Genomic DNA, 14,193 nt, shown 5'->3' with positions numbered 1-14,193 from the left:
GAGAGCTCATTTCAATAAACTTAGAGAGCGCTTAGGAAGGATTCCATGGATGAGAATCCTCAAGGGGAAAACAACTCAAGAAGCTTGGGAAATTTTGAAAAATGAGATAATAAAAGCCCAATCTAGCACAATACCAACAAAGAAGAAAAATAACAGCTCTCAAAAGAAACCAGCATGGCTGTATAAAGAACTCTTTGATAAATTGAAGGACAAGTATAAAAAGTAGAAAGAGGAGCACATAACTAAGGCAGAATATCAGCAAATAGCCAGAGTCTGCAAAGATGAAGTGAGGAAAGCTAAGGCTCAAAATGAACTAAGGCTTGCGACCAAAGTCAAAAATAACAAAAAAGGCTTCTTTCAACATGTAAAAAACAAGAAAAAGATTAAGGAAACGAGTGGGGAAAAGTGGCAAGAAGGTGAAAAGCAACAGGGAGAAAGCAGAACTATTTAACCCATTTTTGCGTTTTCTCTTTACACAAAGAGAAAAAACAGTCCAACCTATCAAAAACAGATTAGAAACACAAGTTAAGATAGCCAAAAAAATGGTAAGTGAGCACCTGTCCACCCTAGATGAGTTCAAATCACCAGGACCAGATGGATTACACCCCAAGGTTCTCAAGGAACTGGCAGATGTGATCTCAGAACCACTGAACTATATTTTTCGAAGATCCTGGAGCACTGGGGAACTACCAGAGGACTGGAAGAGATATGTAGTTCCCATCTTGAAAAAAGAGAAAAAAATAGATCCAGGAAACTACAGACCTATCAGCCTGACCTCAATACCTGGGAAGATTCCGGAAAAAATAATCAAACACCTAGAGGCAAACAAAGTCATTACTAAAAGCCAACACGGGTTTGTCAAAAACAGATCATGCCAGACAAATCTTATTGCATTCTTTGACCAAGTGAAAAAATTAGTGGATCAGAGGAATGCTGTGGATATAATTTACTTGGACTTCAGTAAGTCATTTGATAAAGTAGATCACAATCTACTACTTGATAAGATAGAAAAATGTGGGTTAGATAGCATCACCACCAGATGGATTCGTAGCTGGCTGACTGGCCATACTCAGCGTGTGGTCCTCAATGGAACTGCATCTACATGGAGGGAAGTGTGTAGTGGGGTGCCCCAGGGCTCTGTTCTAGACCCAGTGCTCTTCAACATCTTCATCAATGATTTGGATGAGGGGATAGATGGGGAACTCATCAAATTTGCAGATGATACCAAGCTGGCAGGAATAGTCAACACTACTCCAGAAGATAGGCTTAAGATACAGGAGGATCTGGATAGACTTGAACACTGGGCGCTATCTAACAAAATGAAATTCAATGGTGAAAAAAGTAAGGTTCTACAATTAGGGAAGAAAAACCAAATGTACAGGTGTACTGGAACGAACTACCCCCCGAGATTCGGATAATTCCGGATCTCCTTACCTTCCGTCGCGCCCTCAAGACATGGCTCTTTCAGCAAGTGGACCTGACCTAGGGTGGATTTTATATTGGGTTTTTTAGGAATTTGAAAGACGCAACTCTAAATTTGGTTTAATTCGGTTTTAAGGGGGGGATTGTATATATGTTTTGATTTTAAGTATGTTGTGCGCCGCCCTGAGTCCCGTCGGGAGAAGGGCGGCATATAAATTAAATTAAATAAAATAAATAAATAAATAATAATATAGGTAGTACCTTGCTCAATAATAATAACTGTGAGAGGGATCTTGGAGTCCTAGTGGACAATCACTTAAATATGAGCCAGCAGTGTACTGCAGCTGCCCAAAAAGCCAACACATTGCTAGGCTGCATTAACAGAGGGATAGAATCAAGATCAAGTGAAGTATTAATACCACTTTACAATGCCATGGTAAGGCCACACTTGGAATACTGCATCCAGTTTTGCTCACCACGATGTAGAAAAGATGTTGAGACTCTAGAAAGAGTACAGAGAAGAGCAATAAAGATGATTAGGGGACTGGAGGCTAACACATATAAGGAATGGTTGCTGGAATTGGGTATGTCTAGTTTAATGAAAAGAAGGACATGGGATGACATGATAGCAGTGTTCCAACATCTCAGGGGTTGCCACAAAGAAGAGGGAGTCAAGCTATTCTCCAAAGCGCCTGAAGGCAGGACAAGAAGCAACAGATGGAAACTAATCAAGGAGAGAAGCAACCTTGAACTAAGGAGAAACTTCCTGACAGTTAGAACAATTAACCAGTGGAACAACCTGCCTCCAGAAGCGGTGAATGCTCCAACACTGGAAGTTTTTAAAAAGAGACTGGACAGCCATTTGTCTGAAATGGTATAGGGTTTCCTGCCTGAGCAGGGGGTTGGACTCGATGACCTCCAAGGTCCCTTCCAACATCATCATCATCATCATCATCATCATCATCATCATCATCATCATCATCATCATTTCGGAGAAATCTCTACCAAAGCAGTTTTAGACCAGCCTTTGTTATGGCAGCCAAGAAGAATTAGTTTTTAAGAAGCACTGATATTGATCCATAAGTTGTCTCTGATTGCATTATGCCAATGTGCAAACACATTATTCTATGATACAGCCCCTTTATATATGGTACTATATATGAGCAACTTCTAATCTGTATATAAACCTTAAGTTTGCATCAGCCATTAGCTAGCAAGATTATTCCTCATAAAAGATAGGAAGACCTAAAAAAAAACATTTTATAAACCTTTTTATAGTAATGTTTTTTATAAATTACAATTGAAAAGATATAAACTAATATGAACTAAAAAAAGAAAGAGAAAAATGTGCAGAAAAAATAGAAAAGAAAAAATATATATTATAGTAAAGAAAAAAACATACATAAGAAATTACTTCCCCCTCCATCTAAGTATAAACAGCTTTAATAACTTATCATCTTCTCTTAAAATACAAATTATCTCTTCCTCTATATATCATCTCTTATCCATAAACAAATCCTTAAAACCTCATTGTTTAGTCCTGTCCAGCAAAAGTCCATTAAGGGTTATCACAGATAAATATACCTTTTGTTTTCTTCTGTTCAATTGGATTGATTCCTGGAGAATACCTGGATAAGTCCCTGCAGTTTTGTTGCAAGGTTTTTCAGAAACAGTTTGCATTATCTTCTTCCAAGGGCTGAGAGAAAATGAGTGGTCCAAGGTCACCCAGCTGGCATTTGGTCTAAGCTGGGCCTTGAAGTCATGATCCCACTGTTTCTAGCCTGATGTCAGTTTGGTATGCACTATACCAAACTCTCCAATATTAATATTTACTTTAACCTTGATCAAATATAACAACTTTATATTCTTCCTTTTATTTTTAACAAACTTAATATATAATTCCCTGCAAATACTGTCCTAGAACTGTCCTCCACCAATAAGTCAATAAACAGGCACATTGACATCAACCCAATCTACCAACCACTGAGAACGAAAGAACTACTTCAACCGCAATCCCAAAGGCAGCATTTAAAACTAACAAACAGGCACCCCGCCGCACAACAACAAAAATCACAACCCCCCACAAGAAGCTGGACCATGTCTCAACGACAGCCAGCCATCAAAACAACCCGAAACCAGACCATGACTCAGAGGCAACCAAATGAACAAACACCATTTGCATCACATGGACGATGCTTAAACACTAAAGACTATGGCCCATCAACAAAAACCAGCCAATCAAACAGCCCGAAACCAGACCATCACTCAGAAACTTCTGGACAAATAACACCCACACCAATTTATATCACACAAAAAGGTGTTTGAAGGGCGGTGCTCTGACAGACGAGCACAATTCAAAGCACACTGAAGATGTCCTCCTGAATGGAAACAAAACGTTTGCAACCAAATCGCCAAGCTCAGAGCTACTAATATTTAAACACATCTCAACCACTGTCCTAGAACTTGATTTCTTTTCATTTTTCTTTCTCCCTTCTCACAAAATTCTTCAAAACTTGAACAAGTCTCTTTCTAAATCCAATATAGGAGAGTCATCCAGCTTGTTTTTTGGATTTGTTATTTATATATCTCTTTTAGGACATCAGCCCATTTCATTGGTATATCCAATGTACATCTTTTTCCATATCAATCCTGGAGTCTGCCATTTTTAAATCCTCTGTTAGTCTCAGTCTTGTCCAGTAAAGCTTGCTCCTCTTCTGTAAATCTTTTTTTTTATATAAATCTTTGAGGATATAAAGTACTTAATGGCAATGTGCAACACCACCAAATATATCATTATGATGCAGAAGAATGCACATGTCAAATTAAATGCACATGTCAAATTAAAAAGAAACACATCATATAGGTCAGTGGTGGCGAACCTATGGCACGGGTGCCAGAGGCGGCACTCAGAGCCCTCTCTGTGGACGCGTGCCGTTGCCCCAGTCCTAGGCCTTCAGCTGGGTTTTATAAAACCTTTTCGCTTTAGGCCTCCGCCACCATGTGCAAAAAAAAAAAAAGGTTCAATCAGTCAATTTCAACTTCTCGCAGGAAAAAAAAAGATCTTGCAAAGTTGGAATTGATTGATTGAACTTTTTAGTCCCACCCAGTCTGCCGTTACCACCGCAACCACACCCACCCAATGGGCCATGCCCACCCAATGGGCCACGCCCACCCAATGGGCCACACCCACCTGGCACTCGACGATGCATAAGTGGGTTTTGGGTTGCAGTTTGGGCACTCAGTCTCTAAAAGGTTCGCCATCACTGATATAGGTAGTCTCAACTTACAACCATTTGTTTAGTGATCATTCAAATTTACAATGGTACTGAAAAAAGCGACTTATGACCGGTTTCACATGACCACTGCAGCATCCCCATGATCATATGGTCAAAATTCAGGCTCTTGGCAACTGGCATGTATTGATGACAGTTGCATTGTCCTGAGGTTATGTGATTACCATGTGTAACCTTTCCAGCTGGTTTCCGATATGCAAAGCCAGATTCACTTAACAACCACAAGATTCACTTAACTGAAGTGATTCGCTTAACACCTCTGGCAAAAAGGTTGTAAAATGGGGCACAACTCACTTGCTTAGCAATAGAAATTTTGGGCTCAATTGTGGTCATAAATTGAGGATTACCTGTATAATCTTAAAGCAGGAAGAACCTTATAGCCAGGTTACATCTGTATAGCTCGGAGGAACAAGCATGATATACACTTTTCCCTGACCATAAACATTACCTACCAGGTTCCTTTCCCCACCAATTTAATTTTAAAAACCACTTAAACTAAACCAAAAAGTGCAGTGGCGTCTTATCAATTCACCTTCTTGGAAACTGAATGTATATGTATACATTCGAACTACTAGACTGTGATGTTTCTCTGTGCCATGTGTGTGTGTGTGTGTGTGTGTGTATGCATAATGCAACGCAATTTCATTTTAATGTATGCTGATTAGTGTACATTTAAAGTGACAATAAAATTATATTCTATTCTATTTTCTATTGTCTATTCTTTTGCACAGCACAGGAGCAACTGGGAAAAGCAAGCCTCTGTGGCAACTACCTAGCACAAGGCTTTTCAACCAGTGGTACGGGTACCACCTGTGGTACATTGGCACCTGGCAGGTGGTACGCGACCATTCTAGCGGGGGAGGGGAATGAGCTGAACCGGTGGCAGCACCGCACAAGCCTGAACGACAGATGGCTGGAGCTGCAGGGCTCAGTGGAAGCGGCAGGATCAGCGCCAGGCTCCAGCTGAAGCTCGGCGTTGATCCTGGCGCTTCTGCTGAGCCCAGAAGAAGCACCGATCAGCTGGAATGTTGCAGCATCTCCAGGGTCTTGTGATTTACATTCAGATGCTTGGCAATTGATTCATATTTATGACGGTCACAGTGTCCCAGGATCATGTGAAGTGACCAAAACCTGCTACAACCAGCCAGCAGACGGGGGGAATAAAAACCAAACACCCCCCATCCCACCCTCACTGCCAATCCTCAACAGAAATGCTCACAACAATGAAAACCTCGGACAGGAGGAAGAGCGCCGCCGGGTGGGCAGGCAGGTGTCTTGCTCAGCACTTTTTTCAGTGCCATTGTAACTTCGAACAGTTACTAAGCGAATTGTTGTAAGTCGAGGACTACCAGTACTTCATTACTTTTTTCCTTTTTTTGGGGGGGTCATCAAGTTTTTAACACCTTGCTAGGCGACTGGTGGTACTCGGATATTGCCATATCCTAAAAGTGGTACAATGGGTGAAAAGGTTGAAAAGCCCTGGCCTAGCAAGCAGGCTGGCAACTTAGTTTTCAAAACCTTGCATCTTTACTGACCTAACCTGAAGCAGGCCAGGAAGCAGAGTGGCCCCTTTTACTCTGCCCATCCGTATCAGCACAGTGTCAGGGACAAAACCTTTTCTAAATGCAGAGGCTCCATTTAATTACCACGCCATTTCTAAAGCTAACTGTACACACGACCACGCCCACACTTCATGACACCGATTCCCACAAATTGTGCCTTGCGAGGAAAGAGCCTCGTACAAACAAAGCAACTGCGGATCGAGAAGGCATAGAATGGTAGGAGGCAAGTGTCTACACACACACACTCTCTCTCTCTCTCTCTCTCTCTCTCCAGGACAAGTTTTTTTTTTTTAAAAAAAACCTCTTTAATTGGTTACAATAACTTACGAACGTACACATTATTTATTATTTTTTCTTACGCAGATGCGATATGGGAGTCAGGGAGCAGGAGTAATTGCCCCGGGAGGCTCCATTCTGCCCACCCCGTTCAGGAGAGCTGCTGCACGCGTGTAAATGGCTGCTCCCGCCTACCCCATTGGGGTACGAGCGATTCTGCTCCGGGAAAAGGGAAGCTCTCCTTTGCTTTCCTCCCATCCCAAACACTCTTGGGGAATTCCCTCACACTAACAAGGTTAGTTCTCCTTCCCCAAACCAGGGCGAGGGAGAAGCCTCGCCTAAATGATCCCCTCCCCGACCACACCTCATCCCACGAGACAGGGTGGGGTTATAAAGCCGCCGGGGGGGGGGTGGCTGTTGCAGGGGATTTCTTTAACCTAAGAAAAGCCAGTCACGTCCCCGCCTTTACCCGACGCGAGACAGGGACGCCGATGCTTTTCGTCTCCAGCCCCGAGTTCAACAGCGTTCACGGAACGTAGCGAGAGGGCTTTTTCCTCAGACCGCAGTTGGAGGAGAGGTCGCCATGCTGTCCGATTACCTCCGAGTGTGGCGGGGCGTCTGTCGGGAGCAGACAGGGCCAAAAGGCGTCGAGGCGGTATAGGGCCATCGGAGGTGTGTTGGGCCCCGGGCGGGTGTCTGAAATGGCAGTAAGGCCTCCCGCAGGCCTGCCCGTAAGGACATTCGATGCCGCGGAAGAAGCCGCTCGAGCAGAGCATCCCGGCGGCGCATGAGGAGGAGAAAAGCAGGTCGCGGAATACCCCAACCGTCGCTTCCCCTCAGCTGATTTTTCGCAGCTTCAGGCTGCGGCCATCTTCCTTTTGGGCAAGAAAGTATCGTTGCAAAGTTAATGGCGCATGCGCAGAATCAGGGCGACGAAAGAAGCCAGCTCTGCCGCCTCCACTGAGGGCAAGACGTAGGAAGTAAGGAACAAGGTTGCCATCTTACTTAAAGGCAAAGAAGCTGGGTCCCAAGGGCGCATGTTCCGCAAAGACGTCGGCTGTAACTTTAAGGCAGAGGTCAAAGGTGTGCAGCACGGGATAGAGACGCTGAAAATTTCGCAGCCATCTTAGTTAAGGACAACATAAGGAATGCGCGTTCGCCATTGGATAAAATAGGGCAGGTCCCTTCCGGGCTTTGCATGGCAACACAGCTGGCTTGCTGTAAGGTGGCTATGAAGGTGCCTGTTCAAAAATGACTGTACTTTATGAAAAGAAATTCATTGATATACAGATTTTAACATAAAGTAAGAAATGAAGATTTAGAACTTTTCCCTACAATCAAAAGGCTCAAATAATAAAACTGGCAAATCTGGACTTGAGATTTCCATCGTTGCGTCCTTAGAGCAGTATCCATGTATGCTGGCTGTGGAATTCTGGCAGTTAAAAGTTTCACATTCCTTAAAATTGCCATCGTTGAGAAACGCTTTGTATCTGCATTGTTAAATGGGCTTTTCCCCCCAGGAGAAATACAGCTCAGGAGACAGTCCAGCTCCACAACCAATTATGAAAGTAGACAGATGCTGCTATGCCGGTGTGGAAGACATAGAAATTAGATACTGACCTTTCATTTGATCCTCACAACTGTCGGCACATGCTGAAAGCCCACTGAGAATATCAAGATTGGTTCTCCTGCTTTTATTATTGCAAAGGGGAGGAAGATCTAACAGCAATCCCCTTGCAACATTACATGTACAGTCTGCTGAAACTGGATGGCCAATAAATTTAAATAAAATGTGGATTTAAATATAGGTTTTCATGCAATATGCTGAGCCCTGATGTAGTTTGCTTGGTATCTGGGTAGTGTGTTCTGTGAAGCCTAAATTATCATTTAGCTGCAGATTGTATAAAGCTGTCAATCCTGGGGCAGTTATTTAAAAAAGAACCGTATCAACCCAAATGACTAGTTTGTCTCCTTTAGCTTACTGGAGACTCTTACTGAATATAACTTGTATACAGGGTATGTTTAAAAAAGTTGAGATATATGCAGCAATATATGATGCTATATTGACCACATGATTGTGGCTGCCATCTTGAACTTTTTGACCACTTTGCACACATCCCTACTTCTTTTTTCCCCTCAGGAATCGTTTTGTCCAATGGAACCTGTGCCCAGGATAACAAGTTTTAAAAAATATGGTAGATAACCATACAGAGGCTGAAGCTGTGATTTGCACCACCTTTTCTAGACCTGGCATCTTCCAGATTGTTTAGATGTAGCTCCTAGGATTGCTCAACATGAAAATTCCAACAGGATTGCTATTTTTGAATTCTAGGATATGATCCCAATGTATCTGGAAGAGAATGTTAGAGAATGTCGAGACATGCCAGTTCTGATAACTTGGACTCATCGAAGTGATGCTCATTGGCCCATTTTGGTAATAAACAAATAAATAATAGAAGTGGATTTTTGGTAAAGTACCCTTTTCCTTAGAAACAAAAAAACTCCTGTACAAATACTTCCATGATTTGTAATTTTCATTGTAATGATTCAATGTAATGTATTCATCTTATTTTATTAGCAATCCCCTACGATTGAGGCAGTGAATAAATCACATATAAACTTTTTTATGACCCTGTGATCCCTTAATTTGGGGTAGAGTTAGGGCAACTGGATGGAGCTGAGCACTTACTGGCTGGATGCCCCTCCTGATGCCATGCGGAGTTTGCAGCAGATATTTTTGCTTTGTGCCCTAGGAGAGAAATATCTGCCACTACCTAAGATTTAACTCTTCACCACTAGTTTACCACACCACTCAGCAAATAAGTCAAAATATATAAATGTTAAAATCTTTTCACACAAACAAAAATGTTAAATCTCTTCATGCACACAGGTTAAAGAGAAGAGCCTGTTTTTGTTTCTTTTTATTTAAAAATAGAACAGAGAAAATACACACAAAATGGTGCACCAAACTTCAGTGCTTATTATTAAAAATACAGATCTGGAGAAAATGAAAATAACTCCTTCTCAATTCAAACACAGCACACAACAGCATGCAACAGATACACTGATCAAAATACAGAGATGGATTTTAAAGCAGAGGATCCACTAGAGCATAAACATGTGTATATAATCATGTAAAATAAATGCGTCTGAAAAACCATTCTCATCACTTTTCGATCTAGCAATTGCCACAGAGGTTCTGGGATTATAAACCTTTAAAAATCATGGCAGACTGGCAAAGGTGGGGCTTCTGGGTAAGAGGTTTATTTCCTACATACTGGATATTATTTTCCCCTCTTCCTGTAGCCAGTATCTCAGCAGAGGAGACTATCAGTTATAAATGCATGGGGAAAGGATTAAGAGGGGTCTTTTGTTCTAATAAAAAAATACTGTAGCATCTCCACCAAAATCAGAATTCTCCTCTAAAACTCTGGAAGTGCAACATGACTTGATTTTTTTCCTACAAAAATACATTCCAGCAGTAAGCGCAAGCTTTCATTATTATTTCAAAAGAAAGAAAATATACTGTACTTTCATTTAATAAAATACCAGTTTGATTATATATGGCAAAAGAGGAAGGATGGGTCCTTTTTAAATATATCGATTTGTCTATCTATATAAAAAAAAAATCAATTGCCTAATGACATGTATGGGAAAAGGTATTTACTCCACTTCACTCCCGGAGCACATCAGATATCTAAATACGGTAGGCACCCAAAACTTCTAGAGCAGAAGTTATTCAAGCGAAAGAAGACATCTAACCTCGTTTTATTTTCCTACAGTGCCAGGACACAAAAAAAATGGTCTTAAACTTATGCAAAAGCATATTTTTGTTCAATGATAAGAAAGCCTTCCTTATGTCAAGAGCAATGATCAGTCTGGAACAGGGGTAGGCAACCTTGGCTCTTTTATGACTCATGGACTTCAACTCCCAGAATTCCTGAGCCAGCTGTGCTGAGGAGAAATGGAGAGATTTCCATGCTGAGCCATGCTGGCTCAGGAATTCTGGGAGTTGAAGTCCACAAGTCATAAAAGAGCCAAGGTTGCCTACCCCTGGTCTGGAACCAATGATCAAACGCACCAGTGAACTCTACGCTGGATATCCAGATTGCTTTCTTGCAATGGACAGTTGTGGATTAACTCATTGGCTACAGAGCCTCTTTCCAATACCATAAATTCTCCGTCCTGCCATTGCTTCTGACCACTGGAAATCTGTAAGGCCTAGGATCAATGGGGTCCTGAGTTCAAATAAATAAGGATGGGGCAGTGCATCCTGGAATCAGTCCACAGGGCTGCATTTGAAGACACAAGATTTAAATGCTACTCCAGTTGGGTTCCTATTTCAAGTTAAACCAGGTTGGATGTTATTTCCTGGGCTACTTTGTGTACATTCTCTTCTCCCCAGTTACCATTCCGCTTACCTCAATTGCTTTGTAATCCTCACTGTCCCAATCAGACAATCCTTAACCATTCCCCTCCCCTCCCAGACTAGGAACTTTAGAACAGGGGTCCCCAATGTTGGCAACTTTTTAAGATTTGTGGACTTCAACTCCCAGAATTCCCCAGCCAGCATAGCTGGCTGGGGAATTCTAGGAGTTGAAGTCCACAAATCTTAAAGCTGCCAAGGTTGGGGACTCCTGCTTTAGAAGCTGGAGTCAACCCAAGCGAAAGATTGCTGTCAGGGTTAGCCTAAGTTACAGGTAGTCCTCTACTTACGACCATTTGTAAGTAAACTGTTTTTAAATTTACAATTGCGCTGAAAAAAGTGACTTATGACCGGTCCTCACACTTACAACCACTGCAGCAAGCCAAGCGGTCACATAATCACAATCTGGTTGCCTGGCAACTGCACTTATGACCCCTGCAGCATCCCAGGGTCATTTGCAACCTTCCTAGCTGGCTTCTGACAAGCAAAGTCAATGGGGGAAGCCAGCGGGCATGCTCGCAAGTGGCCATGTGATATCTCGCTTAACAACCACAATGACTCACTTAATAACCATGGCAAAAAAGATGTAAAATGCCTGTTTAAGGGATGCCTCACTTAAACAACTACATCGCTTCACCATGAATGTTCCAGTTCTAATTGTGGTCCTAAGCTGAGGGCTACCTGCACAGTATAGTCCTTGACTTACGACCACAACTGAGCCCAAAATCTATGTTGCTAAATGAGACAGTTATTAAGTGAAGTTTGCTCCATTTTACAACAGCCTTTCTTGCCATGGTTGTTAAATGAATCACTGCAGTTGTTGCGTAACACAGTTGCTAATCTGGCTTCCCCGTCGATTCTGCTCGTCAGAAGGTCGCAAAAGGTGATCACATGACCCCGGGACTGTGCGGCCATCATAAATATGAGTCAGTTGCCAAGCATCTGGATTTTGATCACGTGACCATGGGGATAGCTGCACGGTTATAAGTGTGAAAAATGTTCATAAGTCACTTTTTCCAGGGTCGTTTTAACTTCGAACGGTCACCAAATGAACTGTTGTACGTCGAGAACTACCTGTATTGTCAAGGGCAGGGGTAGGCAACCTTGGCTCTTTTATGACTCGTGGACTTCAACTCCCAGAATTCCTGAGCCAGCCATGTTGAGGGGAAAGGGAGAGGTTTCCAAGCTGCGCCATGCTGTCTCAGGAATTCTGGGAATTGAAGTCCACGAGTCATAAAAGAGCCAAGGTTGCCTTCCCCCTGGCCAAGGGGAAGACTCATTAATATGGCAACATCTGATCCCTCCTGCTTTTTGCTTCCCAGTTCCTTCTATTGCTATCCCTTGAAACATCTAAGTGGCACCTCTGCTCAGATCCCATTATTCCATTCCACCTTATTTGCCAGGCTGAGAATGGTGACAGCATGGCTTGTTCTCAAAATGCAAGTGCAAAGACAGCCATGTCTGCATAAATGGATTTACGTTTTCAGAAGCAGAGCACTGAAGGAAATCAAAGATGCTTTTATATAAGAGCCAATTCTCTCCAAATCCGAAGCAAACAGCCTGATACTAGACCAGCAGCTTCACACCAGCTACGCCTTATGGGCACTAGAAGCCACCAGAAAATAAAGCTGGATTTCACAATACACGTACTTTGCATTTAATAAAGAGCAATCACTGAAATTCTTTCATAATGGCTGCATTCATTTTTCCACCATAAATCTACTTACTGGAGCTTTGTGTCCTCAAATGCCTGCTTAGGCCTGCTTCCTGCCTAGCCTTGTTGAGAGACACCTGACAGCTTGCAAAGAACCATCATCACCAAAAGCATTAAAGCATCCATTTTTAAACAAGGAACACACACACATACACACTTGCCTGGTGTACAGCTGTGCAGAGCAGTTGCCACAGCCCCATGAAAGTGAGAAAAAGTGCTTTTAGGTGTCCTGAGTCATACTAAAAATCCCATTCCTTTCAGGTTTAGTTCATCCATGTGCCAACCATTCAGACAATAAAACTTTACCACTGGTCTCCTACATTCTATCTTTAAAGGAATAAATACATTATTTTATAAAAACCATAAACACACACGCGCACGCACGCACACACCCTGAAACAGATACACCCGTAGAAACAGGTCCTCATCTTTTTTACCTTAAGTAAAGTTGACCTGGGGGGGGGAAATATATATTTACATACAGTATCAGGTCAAAAAGTTAGTTACCAACACCCAATTTCCCTGTGGGGAAAAAAGAATCATTTCCCACTTTTGCTGCAGTTCTAGTGTCAAAGGGCCTACGTCAACTTGAACATTTCCCCAAAAGATGGTTTGCAGACAATCAATTTAGGCCAGGAATGGGGAGACAAGATAGAAAGCCATGATTTCATATGTTTTGCTGTTAGCCTTGATGGCTAAAGATGGTCCCTCCCTACTCAGAGGCAATTTAATTCTGATTGTTGAACACAAGAGGGCCAAAAATCATAGAGAGCAGTTTCCACCACAGTCTCTTTCTAAATGTGAAGAGTCAATAGTTTCTCCTTTATCTGTAGGTTGGCCAGAAAGAGAGACTTAAAGCTAAGTGAAACAAGGTACTTTCATTTCCTGAGGGCTACAATGAATGTGAAAATCAGCATTCTCAGCATGATAGGGAAGGGTTGAGATGAGCAGTTCCAACAATACCAAGCACAGACCTTGGAATAAAGCAGGGGTGTCCAATCTGGGCAATTTTAAGACCTGTGGACTTCAACTCCCATCGGTCTTAAACGCTGCCAAGGTTGCATACCCCTGGAATAAAGTCTCTTTGCAGCTGGAAAACAGAGGCAAAGTGATGTTGGGACTATCTCTTTGACCAAGGGCTAGGAAATCATCTGTTAGCCCCTGACTGGGGGCCACAACGGATGTTCCAAAGGAACATCAACAAAGTTTATGTTTGTTGTTAGTTTCCACAAATCCTGCCATCCTCAGCTTGGGTGGGATGGGAATGTGCATAGAGGCTACAGCTTGGAAGCAAGCAGGGAGAGGGATTTGTACAATAATCAAAATGCCCACCAAGCACAAGAAGGAGCTTTTTTTTTCTGAAATAAGGCATATTAAACCATAACTGGAAGTGATGGGGAAACCAAGTTTCTGAATCAAAAAAATGCCTCTGAAATAGTACCTGGTCTCCCCCTAGAGGCCAGGTGTGGGAAGGACAAGAAACAGGGTGGCATGCCCCCT

The 14,193-nt window shown here is 42.4% G+C and overlaps 1 protein-coding gene across 1 annotated transcript in view; it reads right to left on the bottom strand.

The window, feature by feature from the left end:
* REXO1 (RNA exonuclease 1 homolog) overlaps positions 1-8,328 on the bottom strand; it is a 44,342-nt gene extending 36,014 nt beyond the window's left edge. The window contains exon 1 of the mRNA XM_029282971.1: positions 7,152-8,328. Within this exon, the coding sequence (XP_029138804.1) occupies positions 7,152-7,329 (178 nt within the window). The 5' untranslated portion in view covers positions 7,330-8,328. The remainder of the gene's footprint in view (positions 1-7,151) is intronic.
* Between the last annotated feature and the right edge of the window lie 5,865 nt (positions 8,329-14,193).

The sequence above is a fragment of the Protobothrops mucrosquamatus genome, unplaced genomic scaffold (genome assembly GCF_001527695.2).
Source record: "Protobothrops mucrosquamatus isolate PMUCROS unplaced genomic scaffold, P.Mucros_1.0 scaffold6, whole genome shotgun sequence".
Classification (NCBI taxonomy): Eukaryota; Metazoa; Chordata; class Lepidosauria; order Squamata; family Viperidae; genus Protobothrops; species Protobothrops mucrosquamatus.
The sequence above is the reverse complement of the archived record's forward strand: the minus strand, read 5'-3'. Positions and strand labels throughout refer to the sequence as shown.